The 22,839-nt window shown below is 39.3% G+C and overlaps 1 protein-coding gene across 1 annotated transcript; it reads left to right on the plus strand.

Moving 5' to 3' along the window:
• The first annotated feature begins 384 nt into the window (after nucleotides 1-384).
• LOC116209783 (myb family transcription factor PHL11) lies at nucleotides 385-4,749 on the plus strand. The gene is made up of 6 exons (XM_031543506.1): nucleotides 385-1,255; nucleotides 3,234-3,310; nucleotides 3,463-3,526; nucleotides 3,756-3,828; nucleotides 3,979-4,048; nucleotides 4,205-4,749. The coding sequence occupies exons 1-6, from the start codon at nucleotides 1,114-1,116 to the stop codon at nucleotides 4,622-4,624; spliced, it is 846 nt and encodes a 281-aa protein (XP_031399366.1). The 5' UTR covers nucleotides 385-1,113; the 3' UTR covers nucleotides 4,625-4,749.
• The last annotated feature ends 18,090 nt before the right edge of the window (nucleotides 4,750-22,839 follow it).

The following is a 22,839-nucleotide window of genomic DNA, read 5'->3' on the forward strand; positions in this document are numbered from 1 at the left end:
ATAAGTATAACTAATATTTTATTATAAAATTATGCAAAATAATTTATCAAATTATATATATATTTTTATAACAATAATGTCCGGACTTCGTCTGATTAATTCTTCAATCTACCTAAACACCCAATATATATTATTCTATTACACGATTTCCAGGGTGAATCGAACATGGGACGTTCTCAAGAAAATCACATACTTTAACCACCAGACTAACTCAATTAAGTTTAATTAATTATTCTTACGTGCATATTTTTTTTTGGGTCAACAGTACGTGATTATTTTAGTAGTTATATTAGAAGTCTATAATTTTTTTTATTAAAGAAAATGCAATTAACTCCTAATTATCACCCCAAGAACGAAAAACACAGATGATGCGTTGCCATTTTTGCCATTTGCATGTCCATCACCACTACTACTCTGCTCTGCCCTGCTCTGCTCATCCCCTGCACCCAAAACACAATTCTTCTCCTCTCCCCATTGAAATTGAATTCATTTCTTATTCTCCAAGTTGTTGCATTTATTTAATCCGTCAACTTTTTGAACTCGTCTGTCATCGTCATCTCCTTGATTGTTCATGCAAATTCATTGATTCGGTTGACTTCCTCTCATTCCCTTATCATCACCGCGCAACCGCACTCTGCAATTTACCTGGGAATCTCAGAAATCGACCTCGACACGTCTTTTGTCGAGCTCTTAACTAAGAAACAGAAGAGTAGAGAAACAGAGGATTGGCTTCTCCCACACACCACTAGGTTTCTTTTCTTCCTCAAACCCTTTTGCTTTTGGGACCAGATCCGATCCTCATCTTCTCTTCCGCAGCAGCGAGTCTTTCTTCCCTCCTTCCCCGAGAGCTCGACCCCGAATCCAGACTTTGGAATCTGGCCCAGAGGAAAAAAAGAGAGAAGAGAGAGCTAGCTTCCCTGCCCTGCCCTGCCATTGATAACACTATCTCTGTTTTTCAAGAACTGGAATTTTCTTTTTGAGAAAAAGCAAACGAGTAAATAGAAAGAATCAAAGCAGAGACCGGGAAGACTATATATAAAAGGGAGTGGAGGAGAGGTGTCGTCTGTTTGCTCCGGTGATTGGGAGTCGGTAGCGGTGGAGATTCTGGCGAGAATGTACCGCGGTGGCGGCCGAGGAGGCCATGGCTACGAGAATGGAGTGGTGATGACGAGAGACCCGAAGCCGCGGCTGAGATGGACGGCCGATCTTCACGACTGCTTTGTGGATGCCGTAACTAAGCTCGGTGGCCCCGATAGTAAGTCCCTCCCCTGCTAGGCCTGCCATCGACCCTTAATTATTTCTGCCATTTTCATTGCAATTCGAGGAATTCGACTATCAAACAGCTGAAGATGAGTCCAATTTGTAAGTTTTCATGTCAGATGATGTTCTGCAATTTATGGTAAGGCTAATCGAAGAATTCTCAATAGACGTAAATGGAATGGAATTATTCAAAACAATTTTCCGGATACGATTGCATAGGTTTTCTTCGGTAGTCCATCATCAAGTTGAAACTGAAATACTTCTCCATACATAGTAGCATGTTTTAGAGTCGATCTTTATCGATCATTGACAAGTTCTTTTGGATCGGGAAAACGTAGATCTTTTAAATGGTTGTCATTTCCTTTCTGAAATTCTTCCGTGATTTTCATGTTCCAGTATTCATAATAGTACGTACTACATACATAAATTGACGTTCTGTGATAGTTCTCCTGATCAGAAAAATTGTTTCTCATAATTATACATCTATATTAATCCTTCAGAAACACTCGTAAATCAAAAGACATTCTTCACTCCGTTCCTTTTTTCTTTTCTTTTTTTTTTCCATAAAGAGAGTTTTTCTTTTTTTATTTTCATAAAGAGAGTTTTCATGCATCGTAAAATTAATTTTGTTATATGGACTGAGAAAGGGTTCTTATTAATGTGGTATAAAGTGTCACTCGGATCGGAATCAAGAGATATTGAGTTCAATTCTTACCCGTGAACCTTATGCGACTATTTATTTCATTTTATTTTTTATTTTTGTACAAGGTCATGAGTATCATTGTGGTCGAAAAAAAAATCATTATATGGACCGAACATATTATGCGACCGTCCATTCCAATGCCTATGCAGAATTTGTCATTGTCTTTGTGACAAAAACCTTTTGGTTTTTTTTTTAATCTTTTTTCCTTTTTTGGTGTTTTTGGTGTCCATCACCAAATCATCATCATGTTCGTTTTGAGCCACAGAATGTGATATGATTCGGGTCCGTAAGATTCCAAGAAGCCGCTCGGTGTGCCATTGTGTTTGGTTTACTATCTCTCTGTTTACCATAGCAATATTAATTCAAATCACTATTAATTAGTTTTAGCTTATTAGTTGTCGTGTCTCACACTGTGCATGCATCTGTCTACGACGTGGTTGTCCCGACTCACTAAAGGCTAGAGCTTAACACATTCTTTTTTATAAGTTATCTTTGATTACCTAAATTTCATAAATTAATCCATACAGTACAAGTCCTGTCGGATTTTTGGGGAAAATGATATGACATGATTCAGGGAATTTCTTCTACGTTAAAGGTTTGGTTGGATTGTTACCTGAAAAAATTGGAAGAAAAATGCATGCAGATCTTAATATACTTTTTCGATCAAAGCACCGGATGAAAAAGAATATTTCCTTCTGTGAAGAACTTTTGCAAGATCACTAAACATATATGATTGTTAAGAATGATCTGCAAGTTTTCCGAAGCTAGCTTTTTAGTGGTGAATTCTATTCGAGATTCACCAAAAATCATACCACTACCCACCAACTCGGGTTCATAATTACATGTTGTATATAGGGTATCATCTTTTGGGTTCGACTTCATGACTTTGGTTACGATTGCAGATACGGATCTCACAAGCTCATCATCATCTAAGTGAAGGAATATATGAGCGATGTTGTAGATAATTAAAAAGTGTTTGCACTGTGGAACATTTGGTGTCATATCGAAAAAACTTCACAGACCTTTCACTTTCGAGGTCAAAAAATATATGATGCAGTACAATTCATTTTCTTAACGATCCTTGCACGCTTTTGGGGTGATTGGTATAGAGTTGATGAAAACTTAATTACAATCTAGACTATCTGGTCATTCTGCCATCAACTGATCTTTCAATTTCTTGGACGCATATAACCATTAAGAGTGAAAATATCCCGATCAAAACGTCAATCAATTTTACGGTTTGTTTCCTCATGTATATGATCTTCCTCAGAAGCAACTCCAAAATCCGTGTTGAGGTTAATGGGCTTGAAGGGATTGACATTGTACCATTTGAAGAGTCATCTGCAGGTACGCACATTTTGAGCTTCTTCTCCTTTAATATACCAATAGATGTAGGTCCCGTATTCATGGCTTTGTTAAAATCTTAATCACGAAGTCTAGTAAATTCTCATATATAGTATTGGAGAATAAAGGTCATCTTTGCCTCGTTGCTCCTGCAGAAATATAGGCTAGGACAGCAGTCAACGAAACAGAACACTGTAGATCGAAACAAAGATGACAATGGTGAGACGATTTTCTAAATTTTCACTCTCTTGTTGCTATACCTCGTACATTTCTTTGTCTTAGCAAATTGTTATAGGATAACATCCATGGTATTACTCCTTGTGCATCAGTAGGCTTTTCAGCTTTTCAGTAAATTTAAAAAAAAAATTCCCGGCCGGCTTTCTATAATAATTTCCCAAAACGTCGTAATTGTGTATTTACATGACTCAACTTGTCTTACGTCTTATAGGAAATTCATATTCAAAATTCAGTTCATCTGGAACAAGTACCAGCACGTCAAGACATGATCATCATCAGCAGGGGTACGATGATCATTTTATTTATTTTACTATTTTATTTTTTAATACAAATATATATGTTCTCATGAATTTCCATCCATTCCATCACTCTCAAAAGATACATGATATGTTTTATGTCTGCATTTGGTTATCGATATACATGTTTGCTGACAGAGAAAAGGCAATTTCGGAAGCACTGAAGTGTCAGATAGAAGTTCAACAGCGATTGCAGGAGCAACTCGAGGTTTCTTCTATATTAATTATCATTATTAATTCCCACTATTCCAATGGTAGCTTGTTGCTTTATGCTAGAATTGATAACCCAAAACTAAAGGCAGAAAGAACTGAAAATTTAATAGCTCCATTAAGTTGATGATAAATGTTTACTATCGACGAACAGGTGCAGAGGAAGTTGCAGATGAGAATTGAGGCGCAGGGGAAGTACTTGCAGGCCATTCTAGAGAAAGCCCAGAAGAGCCTCACACTGGACATCAACTCCTCTTCTTCTGCAGCTCATCATCAGCTTGCCGACTTCAGCTTGGCCATTTCAACTCCCTGCAATAACACTGAGGATCACAATGCCCCCGCTAACAATAATAGCAACACCAGCCATGGTTCGTCACCATTTCATATATATGGAGGCAAAGTGCAAGAGAATAACAATCAAGTTGTTATGAAGATGATGAAGGTTGAAGAAGGAGGAAGAGGAGGAGGACAAATGGGTTTGATCCATTTTGACCTTAATTCAAAGGGCACCCAAGAATTTCTTGGTGTTAATGGTAGTAATATTGCTCGTTTGGAGCCCAAGATGTTGATATAGGTTTGGACTTTTGAGGAGATATAAATATCTTGTATGACCTTTTTCTTTTTTTCTTTTTTTTTATCGATAATGTTTTGTATGACCTAACTGTTTCATCATCTATGTAGAGATGAGAAATTCGCATATGTATCTTGTTTGGGTAATCTTGTTATAATTGATATAAAAAACCATTCTTTAATTTCACTAATATTAATATATCTTACTCAAATTGATGATACATTGGATATTAGGTTCATCGAAAAGATATACCGATATTGTTTCCTATTAACATCAATATATCGAACCGCTCATGGAACTATAGACTAGTTACATGCACGTGGTGGTCCGAGCCATGTGTGCCATATATATGATTGTCTAAATGTAGGAATAAATTATTATCTCTTTCTTTTTTCACTTTTAACGGATCAAAAAAACATTGAATTGTATCCACATGCAATCCCATACAAAAGTTTGATCATTTCCAAATTTTCTCTTTCACTCAACCAGAGTGAAAGAGAAAATTAGTAAAATAATCATGTGCGTTGCGCCTAAAAATAATATAATTTACGGTGATATTTTTCATATATTATTAAAATAAAAATGGATAAATAACATAAGATAATCATGAACTTTCAATTTATTTCAAATATATCACAAACAATTTTTTTTGTAAACTTGCACATCTGTCACAATCCTCGTTGAGAAATATAATATCACAATGAAAAAAATGAAAAGACAACCATTGATTTATATGAGACTTGAGTATCACCACTTATAAGTTTGAGCTTTTAAGTGGATATGGGCCGAGGTCCGTATAAGCCTAATGGAAATTTAATATGGTATTAGAGCCTAGGTTACATGTATGCGTGCCCACACGCATATGCACATGTATCTACACCACGCCACCCCCAATATGCCAAGAGCAGCCAAAAAGAGCGCCTTGTGGCTAGTCCCCTCTCGCTTGACTACGAAAGAGGAGCCCGACTCGAGGTCAATTGTCAAGGGCAGGTGTTTAAGGGCACGCGACAACGTGTAGGTATAAATAGATCACACATTGCACGTGAGGGCGGATGTTGGGAATTATAATCCCACATTGAAAAAGATGAAAGGACAACCATTAGTTTATATGAGACTTGTGTATCACCACTTATCAACTTGAGCTTTTAAGTAAATATGGATTTAGATTCGTATAAGTACAATGAAAAATTAATTAATAGTTCTTTTCCATAAATTTTTTTGTTGATATGCTAATGCGGTAATGCCAATTTAGCAAAAATATTAAAATTTTAAAAATCAATAAAATAAAAATTCAAAAAAAAAAAGTCGACATTGTCGAAGGTGGTCACCTCCTAGGTAATAATAAATAAATAAATAAATAAGTAAATATACAAAAGAAATTTCGGGTGGTGGTCTTGCCTAGGCTGGAGGCATCGTCGGTCGCCACATACTCGTGATAAGGTTACTGGCACTTCCTATGCTTATTGTCGACTTCCTCCAGCAAGGTGGTAGTCATTGGCACCATTAAGGGGTGTGGCTGCCCGTGAGGTCACCACGCCGAATGATCCTGTCGACAATGAAGGGTGGTGCCTGCTGGGGAGTCCACTGATCCTAGTTAGCATAAAATTAAAATAAAAAGTAAATTAATTTCTAGGTGAGATCTTGCTGGTACCAATCCCTAACGATAGGGCAGGCCTTGGATTGTTGGCAACCTCATCTAGTGGGATGATGGCCACCAGAAAGGCTACTAGCCTCGACTAGCCATTGAACCCCAATTTACTTTTCTTTATTTATTTTTATAATTTTTTATTTTGAAAATTCGGGGCCACGACGAGATACTGTCACTCAGTATTTAACAACACCACATCAACATTAATGAAAAACTTTTAAAAAGTGGCATGATAGATGTAAAATTAAAATAAAATTTCATATTGTATATTTAAAAAGTTCATGAAAAATCTGCGAAATTTAAAGTTAATAATTTTCTACTAACTCATCTTATAAATATTAGTTATTGAAAATTATTTTTAAAAAGTACATTTTTTATTCTTTAAATGGCAATATATACTCCCTTTCAATTTTATTCGAATTTCAAAGTACTTCAATTTAAAATATATTACAATTCAGAAAGAAAGTTACAATTTCTCTCTAAATAGTGTCTGTAATTATCTTTTAAGAAATATCAAATAATTCATTTAGAAATGGATAAGTTATTGGGTGAGTTATTTAAATGAACGTGACAATGAGTATTAATTAAAATTTTTCCAAATACATTGAAAGGTTAGAGTTATAATTAGAATTAGTTTCGGTTCAATAAACCTCTCTTAAACCTAAAAAATAACTTAGTCCATCTATTTATAATATACTAGGAAAAGAACACGCGCGTTGCATGCGTATCATCTGACTGTATGAATCTTAATTACCGACTGCAAAGATCAGAATAGGTAGACCAACCCTTCATGTTTGCACTATATAAAATATTAAATGAGGTAATAGGAGGAAGACTTTATCTCCAAGTTTTTTTGAACTGTCTGATTTGCTTATGTTTATGAGGATGGCAAAAAAGATTTTCTTTAACATGGCTGAAAAGGAGGTCAAGAGGACAATCAGAGAAAGAATTGCAAAGCATTTATTAACATGGCACTATAAATAATTTACATGTTTGGATTGAATCTTCTGCTTTACTCAGCAACACGGGTGATGCACTACATATCCGTATCATTATTTCAACATAAGTTACATGGATCTCAGAACCAGCTACTGCATAAGAGGCTTCAAAGACAAAGAAAGCAATAAATGGTTAAAAGACTCCTTTAGAGTATTTATATCGGTTCCCTCACAAGCATTCCACCGATCAACGTAATCGTAGTTTCCTGATTATATCAAAAACCCAATATGTAATATGCAAACATAGGAGTACGCAATTAAATTCAGATGCAATAACAAAGATAAAACAAGAAGATCGAACTGAAGAAAGAAAGGAAGAAGGAAGAGAGAAAAGTCAGAATGTTTGAAGGAACAATTGACCTTAGTTACCCCATAGCATGATCCGAAACCACATAAAGTATTCTGGACTCTTTAACTAAAATAGGCTTTCTGAAATAGAAACTTAGAGCACTGGGAAACCTATCGGTTTCATTTCATGCCTGGTTTGAATGAATTCCCCTCGATATGTGCCTATTAACATAGGTCAGCAAATTATAAGTTGAATATCACGAGTTGAGGAAGGTAAATAGATACTAACACCTACATTCTAGCCATAACTATAGAAAAAGGACCCACATTTCTTTCCAAAATGGGTTCTTTAGAAAGCATCGGGGACCTTTCAAGAAATCTGATCATAAACCCAAACACTTGAGCTGCAGCATGTGGGATCTTGATATTTACAACAAATTTATGGAACTAGACTGCAATTCAAATGCATCTCATCCATATATCTAACAAGATCAACCTGTGAAGGCAAGTGGACATGGAAGAGAGTCTCACAGGAGTGTCAATTTTGGAATATGAGCAAAGTCCAGCAAGTATTGCTCCAGTGTTGTTGTACGACAGTACCTGAAACAGAGAAAACAGTCAACGGCAAACTTCATTGTGAATTATGTTTAAAAACAATATATATATATATATATATATCTAAAAGGTCAATGTATATAAATATACATGTTTGTTGGGTATCCTTCAATTTGGAGGAAGTTTGGCTCAAATTATGTTGGGTTTTTATCGGACTTTAATAGACTTAAGGACCCACTTTTGTTAGGGTTTATTTTTTCAACACAGAGGCAGAAAAACATGCGTTAATCTGCAGTATAGAAAAGATGCAGAAACAGAGCTAAAATTCCGGTACAAAGGGCAGCGCGCAGCTGGAGATCAAACCTCGATCAAGACGTCAAACGAACTCCGATTGAGACGAAATTTTGATAGCGACTTCATGACACGTGGGGTTAAGTTCTGAATGGTCAGACTTCATATTTGAGCTCTGTAAGTGCTGTTTCAGCTGACTTTGTAAACCACCCGGTGTGGGTGACGAATTTGGTGTTTGGGTGATCTAAGAGAGTGTGTCTCTTGAGTTCGGTGATCGAGGGGTTTACCCTTGATAAAAAACATTGTGTAACCTTTATTGATAGTGGATCGTTGATTCGGAGTTGGTCCCGTGATTTTTCCCCACATCGGGGTTTTCCACGTAAAATTCTTGGTGTTCTTTTCTTTACCGCTTGTTAGTTGATTTGGTTGGTTCCTATCTCGATTACACTAGTAGGGGAGGAAGACTAATCGTTGTGTTGTTGTTTGGTTGAACACACCCTTCCCCAACAAGTGGTATCAGAGCCTCGGGTTAGAGAAGTTCGAGTTTTTCAATGTTTTCGAGATGGAGGAGTCTATGGGATCTATGTTCAAGTTGAATGCAACCAACTACTCTATATGGAAGTCTCAGATGGAGGATCTTCTATTTTGCAGGGATTTGTACGATCCAATTGAAGGGGATTCCGCGAAACCAAAAGATAAGGATGACAAGGCTTGGGAACGCACAAATCGAAAGATTATTGGTTTAATTTGGCAGTGGATAGACAATAGTAGTTATCATCATGTTGCACAGGAGACAAATGCAAAAGTTTTGTGGGATAAATTGACAAATCTCTATGCGAGGAAGACTCCGCAAAATAAGGCCTTTCTCGTGAAGAAGCTTGTTCATCTTCGTTACCAGGATGGAGGTCATATGGCTGTGTACATGAGTGATTTTCAGGATATCGTTAACCAGTTGACAAACTTGGAGATAATACTACCCGATGAGTTGCAGGCTTGTCTACTTTTAGGGACTCTACCGGATAACTAGGACACACTTGTGGTTGCATTGAGCAATTCTACACCAGATGGGAAGTTATCATTGGCCATGGTGACACACAGTTTATTTAATGAGGAGACTAGAAGAAAAGACTATGGGATTTCCATTCGATCTAAAGCTTTGGTCACTGAACAACGGGGGAGAAGTCAAAGCATAAATTCTTCTTCCAAGCATGGTATGGGTTTCCACGCATAGCATGTGCACTTCCCCAGGATCGTTACCTTGGGACCCTGATAGCAGGAAGATCATTAGGAGTAGGGATGTTGTGTTCTTTGAGGACCAAATAATCGAGGATTTGCAGAAGTTGGAGAAGGCCGAAGTAAGCAGTCCTCACGAGATCTCTATTCCCATACCGGTTGATGTAGAACATCGAGTAGAAGAGGTACCTGCTGAGGATGAAGAAATCATGACCGAGGGTGAGATTCCTCAAGTAAATGATGATGTGACCGAGGATAATACAGGCTCGCAGTTGCAGCTAGAATCTGCAGATAATCTACCTAGAAGATCTGTCAGAGTAAGACAACCCTCTACAAGATATCCACCTCATGAGTATGTGTTACTGACTGACGGGGGAGAACCATAGTGCTATGATGAAGTTGTGGTACATTAGCATAAGGAGTATTGGTTGAAGGTGATGAATGAGGAGATGAACTCCTTGTCTGAGAATCACACGTATGACTTAGTGAAACTATCGCAAGGTAAGAGAGCATTGAAGAACAAATGGGTTTACAGGTTGAAGACGGAGAACTCACGGCCTCGATACAAAGCTCGACTAGTGGTGAAAGTCTTCAACCAGAAGAAAGGAGTTAACTTCGAGGAGATCTTCTTGCCCGTGATCAAGATGTCATCTATCCGAGTTGTTATCGCATTGGCAGCTAGTCTGAATTTGGAGATTGAGTAGCTAGATGTTAAAACAGCTTTCCTGCATGGTAACTTGGAGGAAGAAATATATATGGAGTAGCCTAAAGGATTCCGAGTTAAAGGTAAGGAGCATTTAGTGTGCAGGCTGAGAAAAAGCTTGTACAGGCTTAAGCAAGCACCTCAGCAGTGGTACAAAAAATTTGACTCTTTCATGTTGAGTTATGGCTACACACGAACCACTTCAGATCATTGTGTGTTCGTGAAACAATTCTCTGATAATGATTTTATCATTTTACTATTATATGTGGATAATATGTTGCTTGTTGGTCATAATATGAGCAAGATTGCAAACTTGAAGAAAGAGCTTAGCAAGTCCTTTGCTATGAAGGATTTGGGACCGGCGAAGCAGATCTTTGGGATGCATATTTCTCGTGACAGATCGAGTGGAAAACTTTGGCTTTCTCAAGAGAAATACATCGAGAAGATTTTGGATCGGTTCAACATGGGTAATGCTAAACCAGTTTCATTACCACTTGCTTCTCATTTAAACTTAGCTCGAAGCCATGGTCTGTACAAGATCAGATATCGCTCATTCTATTGGTGTGGTTAGTCGTTTTCTCTCCAATCCGGAGAAAGAGCATTGGAATGCGGTTAAGTGGATCCTGAGGTATCTCAGAGGAGCATCCAATGTAATGGTGGCAAGCGAAGATAAAATTGCATCGTACGATAGGTTCAAATTTCCAAGGCATTTGTGTAGTTTCATATAGGAGGAACAGTAGGAAAATTTTAGCGAGCACTTGGCATGAATGATGACGGAAAATTCTTGAACTACACAAATGATAAAATCACATAGCAAACTCAAATGGATAGGAATGACGGGCATCAACCGACAAAATGTATGTGATGGAAAAAATAGTCATTATCCAAAAGAAAGAAGAGCAAAATGAGGACTGTGTGCACCCGAATTTCATCTCGTCGGGCACGCATGCGCGCGCCACCTTCCCGGGGACGCGCGACGGACGCACGTGAGAAGGAGTCGCCACTTGCCATTTTACGACCCGAAAGTCGAGGGCCGGCAAGTTACCCGGGTCTAGGGTTATGGGATACACCTAGTATGCTAAGGCAATGGTTTGTACGGAACCGAAAGTTTCGAATTCGGGAGTTCTATTACGTGTGGGCCTATATCCTACACGCCCTTATGATACTCTAGTTTGTTAGGCTTGCCATTTTATTTACTTACCGCATGATTTAGGGTTGCACTCGACTCGCCCGTTTTGACATCGTAAATTCGAAGAAATACTCCGACCGTCCACTCTCCGACCGGGATTCTTACTTGAATAAATGTTCAACATAAACCCTTACATTGTTCTCTCAAGTAAATAAAATACAAATTATAACAACTGAATCTCGGTCGGCTCGCATCCGGTCATTATTCCACTCGTGCTCACCGTGTGGTTTAAAAAGACTGGAATTGAAATTAAGATGCGCTCTCAGTGTTTGGGGGGGATTGAACCCCGTGATCGACGGTTAGGGGCGTTAAACCCGTATGAATCGTGTCCTAAAAGGCTCGGCTTGATCCGCATAACAAATAAGTGCAAGAATGTAACAAGTAAGCACAAATAAATAAACAATGGGGTTTTGTTATTGCCGAATTTATTTGAGTCAACTGACTATTAACCGGGATATCCCCAGTGGAGTCGCCAAGCTGTGCGCACCCGAATTTCGTCTCGTCGGGGCACGCATGCGCGCGCCTAAATGTAACGCGGCTTGGGAGTGTCCACCTTCCCGGGGACGCGCGACGGACGCACGTGAGAAGGAGTCGCCACTTGCCATTTTACGACCCGAAGGTCGAGGGCCGGCAAATTACCCGGGTCTAGGGGTACGGGGTACACCTAAGATGCTAAGGCAATGGTCTGTACGGAACTGAAAATTCCGAATTCGGGGGTTCTATTACGTATGGGCCTATATCCCACACGCCCTTTCGGTACTCTAGCTTGTCTAAGCTTGCCATTTTAATTTAATTACCACTTTATTAAGTTTCGCTCATCTTATGCGTTTTGACACCGTAAATTCGAAGAAACACTCTGACCGTCCACTCTCCGACCGGGATTTTACATGAATAAATGTATAATGTAAAACCTTACATTGTTCTCTCAAATAAATAAAAGACAAACTACAATGACTAAATCCCGGTCGGTTCGCATTCGGCCATGATTTCACTCATGCTCACCGTATAGTTTGGAAAAGACCGAAAATTAAATTAAATGCGCACTCGGTGTATGGGGGTATTGGATCCCGTGATCGACGGTTATGGGCGTTGGACCCAGTGTGAATCGAGTCCTAAGGGATCATGCTCGATCCGCATAACAATCAAGTGCAAAAGATGTAACAAGCAAGCTCAAATAAATAATCAATGGGGTTTTGTTATCGTCGAATTTACGTGAATTAACTGATTATTACCCGAGGTATCTTGGCATACAAATCCTACCTTAAAACAAGCAAAAAGGGGTGGATAGGGTATGTAGCATTCGGCATCATTTAACGGACCCGACAGACATGATGTCCATAGTCAAGTCTCGAATGAGTGGGTTATTTTTAGATTATTCTGTATCGTGACAATATGGCTTTTACCAATTAAGAGTGTTTTTCACCTAAAAACCCAAAACCTAACCCTCTATTCGACTATTGCCCATGTTTGATTTAAACCGAGTTTGTGATTAATTTATTTTCCCATGTTTTGACAAATTCTATGCACAAACCTACGCTAGGATCACGGCAGGACAAGAACCGGTAATCATGCCCTTAAATCAGTAAATATGTGTGTGCGTGAAAATCAAGATTATGTTGTACGTATCTCGGTGCTTTTGAAATTGTGAATTTCGAAAAGGGCATGACTAACAGTTCTTGAACTGTCGACGCGATTATAAATTATTAATCAATTCGTGCAATCCATTTAAAGAAGTCAAGTGATTTAATTTAGCCAAATTTAACGTCCCGATTATCCCGTATGTAGAATCTTAGGTTAATTAGAAATTTGCCGAATGCTTTAATCTACGGATTTCGAGCAGTCGAGATAGCCATTAGTTGACCGCCCGATAAACTCTAATTTCCGACATGGTCACATAATTACAAAAATGAAATATTTAAATGGGCACATGCATTGTTGGTGGGTGATCCCAAATAGAAAAGGGCCGGATATTTTAGAAAATGTCCAGGGGACTAAATTGAACGATTTTAAAAGAGCAGGGACTGATTTGAAAATTCTAAAAATTGGGGACTGATCTGAAAATTAAAAAAAGGAAATGAAAAAAAAAATACTGAAAATGTCCTAGGACTTATTTGAAATGAATTTGAAAATCTGGACTGATCTGAAAACAAAAAAGTGGCCCCAGGACTAAACTGAAACAACTTGAAAAATTCCTAGGGATGCTTGAAAAATTCTGGAAATTTCAGGACTGATTGGAAAATAGTAAAATGACTGGGATTTGGTTGACAAGAATTTTTGAAGTTCGAGGCAGATCTGAGAAGGGTGAAAATGGTCCCGGGACTAAACTGAAACAATTTGAAAAGTTCTTTGGGATTCTTGGAAAATTTCTGGAAAATCCAAGGACTGATTGGAAAATAATAAAATGACCGGGGCTTGATTGAAAATAATTTTGAAATTCGGGGTAGATCTTAAAAAAAATAAAATACGTCCTCTGGACTGAAATGTGACAAAACAGAAAGTTCATAAAAATCGAGTTCGGGACAAGTCCGATCACCCACGTGACCCAAGAACACTCATTTCACATTATATCCATCAAGCAAGCAATAATAATCAGGAAAGGAACCCTAATCATGGCACTAAGTCGAGAATTTACCTAGTTCGGAAAGTTGAGGGGCTTCTCTGTAAATAAAAAAGAAAAAAAAATAAATCGCTGGATGAATCGAGCCGGATCGGATCGGATCGGACCGGACCGCCCGAAGGAGAAACCGCCCGGAAGAGAAGCTGGGCCGGACTGGAGCGCCTTGGGCCTGAATGGGCCGAGCCTGCAAAGGAAGAGAAATGGGCCGAGGCCCGTTAGCCGAATAGTGGCCGGGATCGGGGGGCAGCGGCGGCGCGAGGCTGGGGGCGACGATTCGCGCCTCTGGACGCCGCGACGACGGCACGAGAGGGTGCGGGAGATAGCTCTGGGCGCCGCTTGGGCCACGCGGTGTCTGGTTTGGACTTCACCGAGGTCGAAACGGCCGGAATCGAGGGAGTTTTCGCGATTTTCCGGCGACGGTCCCGAATCGCACCGATCTCCAAATTCTCTCAAACGAGAGCCAATTTTTCCTTTTTTCCCTCTGGGTCCTCTCGCTCCCTAGCCGAATTGTATTTCTGTCCATTAATTGCAATTCCATCCGCTTTCCGTTGAGATTTCGACCGGTTTTCGGGGAAAATCGCGAATACCCGCGATTTGGGCGTTCTGGGCCGGCGGGGATCGCGGGCAGCCGGCGAGCGCTGCTCGGCTTGCCCGAATTTTTTTTTTTTTAAAAGAAGGCAGGCAGTCACGGGCAGCCGGTCAACGCTGCCCGGCCTGCCCGGCCCTGCCCGACTCTTTTCTTTTCCTTTTTTTTAACATATTTAATTTAATTAAAAATAATAATTTTTTTTAATTTTTTTTAAAGAAAAGGTGATAAATTGGGAAATGACAATTTTGCCCCCCTCGGAGCCGATGGACCGAAATTAGGTGCTGACATGGGCCTATATCCTACACGCCCTTACGATACTCTAGTTTGCTAGGCTTGCCATTTTATTTACTTACCGCATGATTTAGGGTTGCACTCGACTTGCCCGTTTTGACATCGTAAATTCGAAGAAATACTCCGACCGTCCACTCTCCGACCGGGATTCTTACTTGAATAAATGTTCAACATAAACCCTTACATTGTTCTCTCAAGTAAATAAAATACAAATTATAACAACTGAATCTCGGTCGGCTCGCATCCGGTCATTATTCCACTCGTGCTCACCGTGTGGTTTAAAAAGACTGGAATTGAAATTAAGATGCGCTCTCAGTGTTTGGGGGGGATTGAACCCCGTGATCGACGGTTAGGGGCGTTAAACCCGTATGAATCGTGTCCTAAAAGGCTCGGCTTGATCCGCATAACAAATAAGTGCAAGAATGTAACAAGTAAGCACAAATAAATAAACAATGGGGTTTTGTTATTGCCGAATTTATTTGAGTCAACTGATTATTAACCGGGATATCTTGGCATGCAAATCCTACCCTAAAGCAGACAAGAGTGGGTACAGGGTATGAATCGATCAAGGATCACCCCGGAAGGGTATTTCGCATTTGGCATTATTTTCCGAGGAAGTGACAGATGTGACGCTTGTAGTCAAGTCTTGTGTTTGTGGGTTGCTTTTAAGATTGTTCTATGTTGTGATACTACGATTGTTACAGGTTATTACAGAACATGGATTCCGGCCGTAAATCCTAGAACCTAGTGCCTATCCCGCTATTGTCCATTTTTGTCTTAACCAAGTACACAATTAGTCCGGTATTTGTATTTTGAGCCAATCCACCCGAACTAACCACCCGAGACTATGCTAGAATAACAAAAACTCATCGGTCGGATAGATTGGGTTATGCAGATGAACCTACGCCTAAACATCATCCCTACCCTGATACCGTAGTGTTTCTCTTATTCTAACCCTAGGGGTGTCGCTATGCTGCAAATAGACGATTTTGCCCTTGATGTGAAAATTGTTTTAAAAAAAGAGAGGCTACGCGGTGCGGGCCACCTTGGCCTGTGACCAGCGTCGATTGATCCCCTGGACTTTCCAGGGTTGTGCAAGAATCCTAAGAAAGCCAAAGGACCGGTTAATCTATCCGGAAGTGATATAAAAAGAACTTCCACGCCCTGACCTGAGTTTCTTGAAATCAGGTGAAGCCTCGAGTCAAGAAGTGCCAGTCCTTCTTAGCCATCCATGTCACATCGAGCCACGTGTCTCGGGTTTTATAAAATTTGCAAGTTTTGAAAAGGGCACCAACGCATGTTTGCAATCTATCGACGCGTATTACCGGTTTATTACCAATTCGTGCCAAATTATTAGGGCCAAGTGAGTTAGTTAACCGCATGAACGTCCTAATTACCCCATTAGTGGAATTATTAGTTAAATTAATTAATATTTTGCCAAATGCTCTAAATCTGAGGGTTTTAGACCATCGAGACGATCATTGATGGACCGTCCGATGTGAATCCTAATTCCCGACCGTCTTGAAATTAAAATTTTAATTTTAAGTCGAGTTTGCATGATTAAACCGATTCATGTAGGGTTTTCGATTAAAATGATAAAGAACGCGTTTAAATACATATCACAAATACGAGATCACATCAAACACGATGAGCACACATATTTTACATAGTCGGTGCTGCCATGATCACGAGAAATGCATACAAACATATACAATATAATATTGATGGAATCGATAAAACAAAACTGACTCATGGGAAGCGAGAAAACATAAAAGAACACATATTGTCATGTTACATACATATAATTAACGGAACAAAATATTTAAACGGGAGCACATACGTTGTCGGTCGGGAATCCAAGTAAGAAAGGATTGGGTATCTTTAGAAAATATCCAAGGACTAAATTGAACAATTTTAAAAGAACAAGGACTGATTTGAAAATTCGGGTAAAGTTTCAGGGGACTGATTTGAAAATTCTGGAAACATTTAGGACAGTGTAAAAATTACTGAAAGCGATCCAGGACTTGTTTGAAACTGATTTGAAAGTTCAGGGGCTGATCTGAAAAATGAAAAACGCCGCAGGGACCAAAATGAAACAACCTAAAAAGTTTCCAGGACTGGTAAAAAATTCTGAGAAAATTCGGAACTGTGTAAATAATTACTGAAAATGACCCGGGACTTATTTGAAAAGAATTTGAAAGTTCGGGGCTAATCTGAAAAATGAAAATACCACGGGGACCAAACTGAAACAACTTAAAAAGTTACCGGGACTGGTTAAAAATTCTTGGAAAATTCAGGACTGTGTAACAATTACTGAAAATGACCCGGGACTTATTTGAAATGAATTTGAAAGTTCGGGGCTGATATGAAAAATGCAAAATGCCCAAGGGACTAATCTGAAACAACGTAAAAAGTTCTTGGAACTAGTTTAAAAATTCTGGAAAATTCAGGGACTGATTGGAAACGTTAAAGATGGCCCAGGACCTGTTTGAAACAAATTTTGAAGTTCGGGGCTGATCCGAAAAGGGTGGAAAATTGCCCAAGGACTAAACTGAGACAAATTAAAAAGTTCCTTGGGATGACTGAAAAATTCTGGAAAATCCAAGGACTGATTAGGAGATACTATAATGACCGTGACTTGACTGAAACACATCGGAAAGTTAAGGACTAATTTAGAAAAAATGAAAAGGCGTCTTCAGGACTGAAGTGAGACAAAATGGAAAGTTCGTAAAATCCTACCACCTACGCAGCCCAAGAACGTGTTGGGAATTGGTGTATACCCTAGAGGCAATCTATAATCAGTTCTGTAATATGATATCTATTTCATTATAAAACGATGCATTTCTGTTATTGTGTAGATTGCGCTAAATATGATTTTACACAATAATGTCCTTGGAATAGTATGTTCAATAGGCATCAAGTGTGACTTGATTGTGAGATGCTATAATTACCGAACATTATTCCTAAATGTCCATAGTCAAAGTATTATTGTTAATTATGACAACGATAATACGGTTAGACTAGTGTGGGTGTTGATTGATGACCAAGTCTCACAGGTCATGGATATGCAGATATCAAATCACACCACATGTATACATTAAGAGTAATGGACTGACCCGCCATGAGATTGCTACATGGGTTGTTACGTAACTGTCATTAGCATATCTCAAAGTGACTATAGTGTAATGGTCCTTTGACTTGAGGTCACCATGGATTCCTACATGTAATGTCCTATACTTTGATACTGTCAACGCCACCGTAACAGGCTGGTTAGAAAGACAGTTATTAGGTATATCACAGAGCATGGAGAGGAATGTGAGTGATCGAGATAGGATTTATCCCTCCTACGAAACGGGAGCGATATCTCACGACCACTTGGTGGTTAAGTCTAAAAGTGTATGCATACCCAAATGAGTCGATATAGCGATATCGAGCTCATTTGTTCTGATAGACTTACCCGGTAAACCAAGAAAAAGAGATATTGAGTCATACAAGGATGTCATCGACCATGCCTTGGGCTCAATAGAGATATGGAGGACAAAAGGATTATATTACATGGTAATATAGGTCACGAGATTCGTCGAGAAATTGACTTTTCGATTACTTGAGTAACAGTGATGCATTGCTAGATGCCGCTCACTGTTTGTAATATTGAAATAGAGATTTCGATATTACTATCAACGTAATTGGGAACCTATAGGGTCACACACTACGACTAAATTGACGAGATATTTTGAAACAATAAAATCGTCTAATAGAGATTAGATGATTTATGGTGCGACTAATTAATCGGATATTTAATGAGATTAAATTTGTCGATTAATTAGACTCGATTTATTAGATTAAATGGACCAAATTGATGCACGATTAATACGGTGACACATGGCAATTTGGGATCCTTAAATCCCCTTGTCCCACATCGGTTAGGAGACTTGAAAGTCTCCCCCCTGATGCTTATATATATGTGTGCATGTACATGTACATGGAAATATACGTGTGCTATATATATACATATATATGTGATATATATGTATGCATAAGCATATACATACATATGTGTGTACGTGCATTAATGTGGGGAAATTCAAGTTGAATTGTTCAATTTGAATTAAATCCATTAGTCTTAAAATTTCGGGTGTTGCATCGGTGTTTCTTTTGAGTATTGGCCACTAGCACCGTCGATCTCGAAAACTCGTCGACAAAGTCGGTGTGGATACCAGTAGAGGCGTCACGCGTGGGACGCTCGGTCAACAATTTTAAATATTCCAGGTACGCTTGTATTTACTCTTATTCTTCTAGTAGGTCTTGGGATTAGTTTCACAGGTAGGAAATTTTGAATTTTTGTTCCTTTTTCGCCTCCGTTGCGCCCCGTGAAACTAGCAATTGGTATCAGAGCCTAGCTAGTTAGAATCTGAGTAGATAATAACATAAAATATGATTTTATGCTTGGTACTAGTGTGATTATGTTTGATATTTGCGGTGCATGACTGTTAGACATGGACAATGTCCTAGTTGTGTTAGTATAATAGTTATACGTGTGGACTATTATGTAATGGTTACATAATAGTGTATCGTGAGATCGATTAAATGTAAATAAAATCCCTTAAAATATTAAGTCCATATCCTTCCACTGTGTAACGCTCGTCAAGAGCAAGATCGATGAGTGTGTAGACCTTGCCCTCGCAGGATGCCCTCATCTATCCTAGTAAGACGTGGTGTTTACCAGTGGGTCGGACTTAACTGAGCAAGCCTAATAGGATTAGGAGTTCAGAGGCATGTAGTTGGGCATCGATTTACAAGATAGATTTGAATAAGGAGTTGTTCACCCAACTAATCAAGAGTTGCATGTGATGTAATTGGGAAAGTGAGTTCCCTACCTAAATAGCCAGTTCTGGGTGAATCAGCCCTCGCTGACTCAGAGCTTGGTGAGATATGGATCTTGAACTACTATGAGAATGATATTCTCTGAATCAATGTTGAGGGTCATTGATTTGATATAAATAGTGGGAGCAATATTTAATAAAGTCCTCATTAAATATTGTAGTGTCATAATACTTATTTTGCATATTTCTGTGGTAGTTACCATGGCATGGAGCACTTCTAGTATTTTCTGTTTGTGATCCGTCCTTGATAAAGACAAACTATCAGGGAATAATTTCCTTGGTTGGTATCGAAACTTGAGAATTGTTCTCACCCAAAAAAAAAAGCTATATGTCTTAGAGCAACCTCTTCTTGCGCCACCACCTGACGATGCCCCCCAAGCTGAGAAAGATGTTTATAATAAGCATCATGATGATGCCGTAAACGTCGGATGTCTCATGTTAGTCACCATGGACTCGGAGCTTCAGAAGCAACACGAGAACATGAAGGCGTACGATATGATCGTGCATCTCAGGCAGCTCTATCAAGAGCAGGCCCGACATGAGAGATTCGAGATCTCTAAAGCACTTTTTCAGGCAAGGTTGACTTAGGGTAGCCCGGTGGGTCTTCATGTACTTAAGATGATTGGGTACGTCGAGACTCTAGGACGACTAAGATTTCTTCTGGGTCAAGAGTTGGCCACAGATTTAGTCCTACAGTCGCTGCCCAGCAATTATAGTCAATTCATTATGAGCTGTAATATGAATGACTACAATAAACCATTGCCTGAACTGCTTAACATGTTGAAAACAGCTGAGCATGATATCAGCAAGGGGAAGTCCGTTCTAATGGTCCAGGGGACCAAAAGAAAGGGCAAGGGCAAGAGTAAAGGCAAGAGGGCTAAAAGTGCATCCAAGTATGACTTGGGTGTGTTGAAGCCTAAAGCCAAGGTGGCGAAGGATGATTACTGCTTCCATTGTGGCAACACCGGACATTGGAAGCGGAATTGTAAGGTATACCTGGAGGAGTTGAAGAAGAAGAAAGGAAGTGAGACTTCCACTTCAGGTATCCATGTTATAGAGATCGATGTATCTACTACTTCTACATCTTGGGTATTAGATACCGGGTGTGGTGCTCATATTCGTGGAAATATGCAGGACCTAAGGGACAGTAGATCGTTGGCAAAGGGCGAGGTGGACCTACGAGTTAGAAATGGAGCAAGAGTTGCTGCATTAACTGTAGGGACTTATCACCTGTCTTTGCCTACTGGGCTTGTATTAAATCTTGACGACTGTTATTATGTACTTGCTATAAGTAGAAACATAATATCTATTTCTTGTTTGGACAAGAAGGGATTTTGTTTCACCATCAAGAACAAGTGTTGTTCTATGTACATGAATGATGTATATTATGGTAGTGCACATTTAAGTAATGGTCTGTATGTTCTTGATCTAGATACGCCTATTTATAATGTGGAAACCAAACGGCTCAAATCTAATGATTCGAACCCGACTTACCTCTGGCATTGTCGTTTAGGCCATATTAGCGAGAATCGCATCGCTATACTCCATAAGGATGGATTACTGGACTCGTTTGATTTAGAATCGATCGAGACATGCGAACCTTGCTTAATGGGGAAAATGACTAAGGCCCTTTTTACCGGAAAAAGTGAGCGAGCTAGTGATCATCTGGCTCTCATACATACCGATGTATGTGGACCAGTGAACAAGCTTGCTAGAGGTGGGTATCTCTACTTCATTACATTTACTGATGATTTTAGTAGATTTGGATATGTGTATTTGATGAAACACAAATCTGAATCCTTTGAAAAGTTCAAGGAATTTAAGAATGAAGTGGAGAATCAGTTGGGTAAGAGCATTAAAGTTCTTCGATCAGATCGAAGAGGTGAATATTTGAACTATGAGTTTGCTGACTATCTTAAACAATGTGGGATTTTATCTCAACTGACTCCACCTGGAACACCATAGTGGAATGGTGTAGCTGAGAGGAGGAATCGAACTTTATTAGATATGGTTCAATCTTTGATGAGTCATGCAAACTTATCTGACTCCTTCTGGGGATATGCTCTACAGACAGTTGCTCCCATATTAAACAATGCTCCGTCGAAATCAGTTGAAAGGACACCATATGAGATGTGGTATGGGAAGCGTCCCAAGATGTCTTTTCTAAAGATATGGGATTGCGAAGCTTGTGTGAAGAGATTGTCTTCGGATAAGCTTGGCCCTAAATCAGACAAATGTTACTTTGTGGGGTATCCTAAGGAAACTCGAGGATACTATTTATATAATCCCATTGAGGGCAAAGTGTTTGTTGCTCGAATTGCGGTATTCCTTGAGAAAGAGTTTCTCTCCAAAGGAACTAGTGGGAGGAAATTAGAACTTGGGGAAATTCTACCACAAAATGACATTGACCAATCGACGGGTGATGTTGCAAAACAAGTACCACAAGGTGTTGTGGCACAATCTTCTGCACAGGTGACACAAGAGCCTCGTAGGTCTAGTAGGATACGTCATGAGCCCGAGAGATATGGATTTCTCGTGACTCAAAACAATGACGTATTACTCATAGATAATGATGAGCCTACAACCCATGCGGAAGCCGTAATAGGCCCTGACTCTGAGAAATGGCTGGAGGCCATGAGATCTGAGATGGAGTCCATGTACACTAACCAAGTATGGACTTTGGTTGATCCACCTGAAGGGGCAAAACCCATTGGGTGTAAGTGGGTCTTTAAGAAGAAGACTGACATGGACGGTAATGTGATTACCTTTAAAGGCCGACTTGTGGCAAAAGGTTTTAGACAAGTTCATGGTGTTGACTATGACGAAACCTTTTCCCCGGTGGCTATGCTTAAATCCATAAGGATCTTGCTTGCAATTGCAGCTTATTATGATTATGAGATTTGGCAAATGGATGTCAAAACTGCTTTCCTGAA

The sequence above is a fragment of the Punica granatum genome, chromosome 1 (genome assembly GCF_007655135.1).
Source record: "Punica granatum isolate Tunisia-2019 chromosome 1, ASM765513v2, whole genome shotgun sequence".
NCBI lineage: Eukaryota > Viridiplantae > Streptophyta > Magnoliopsida > Myrtales > Lythraceae > Punica > Punica granatum.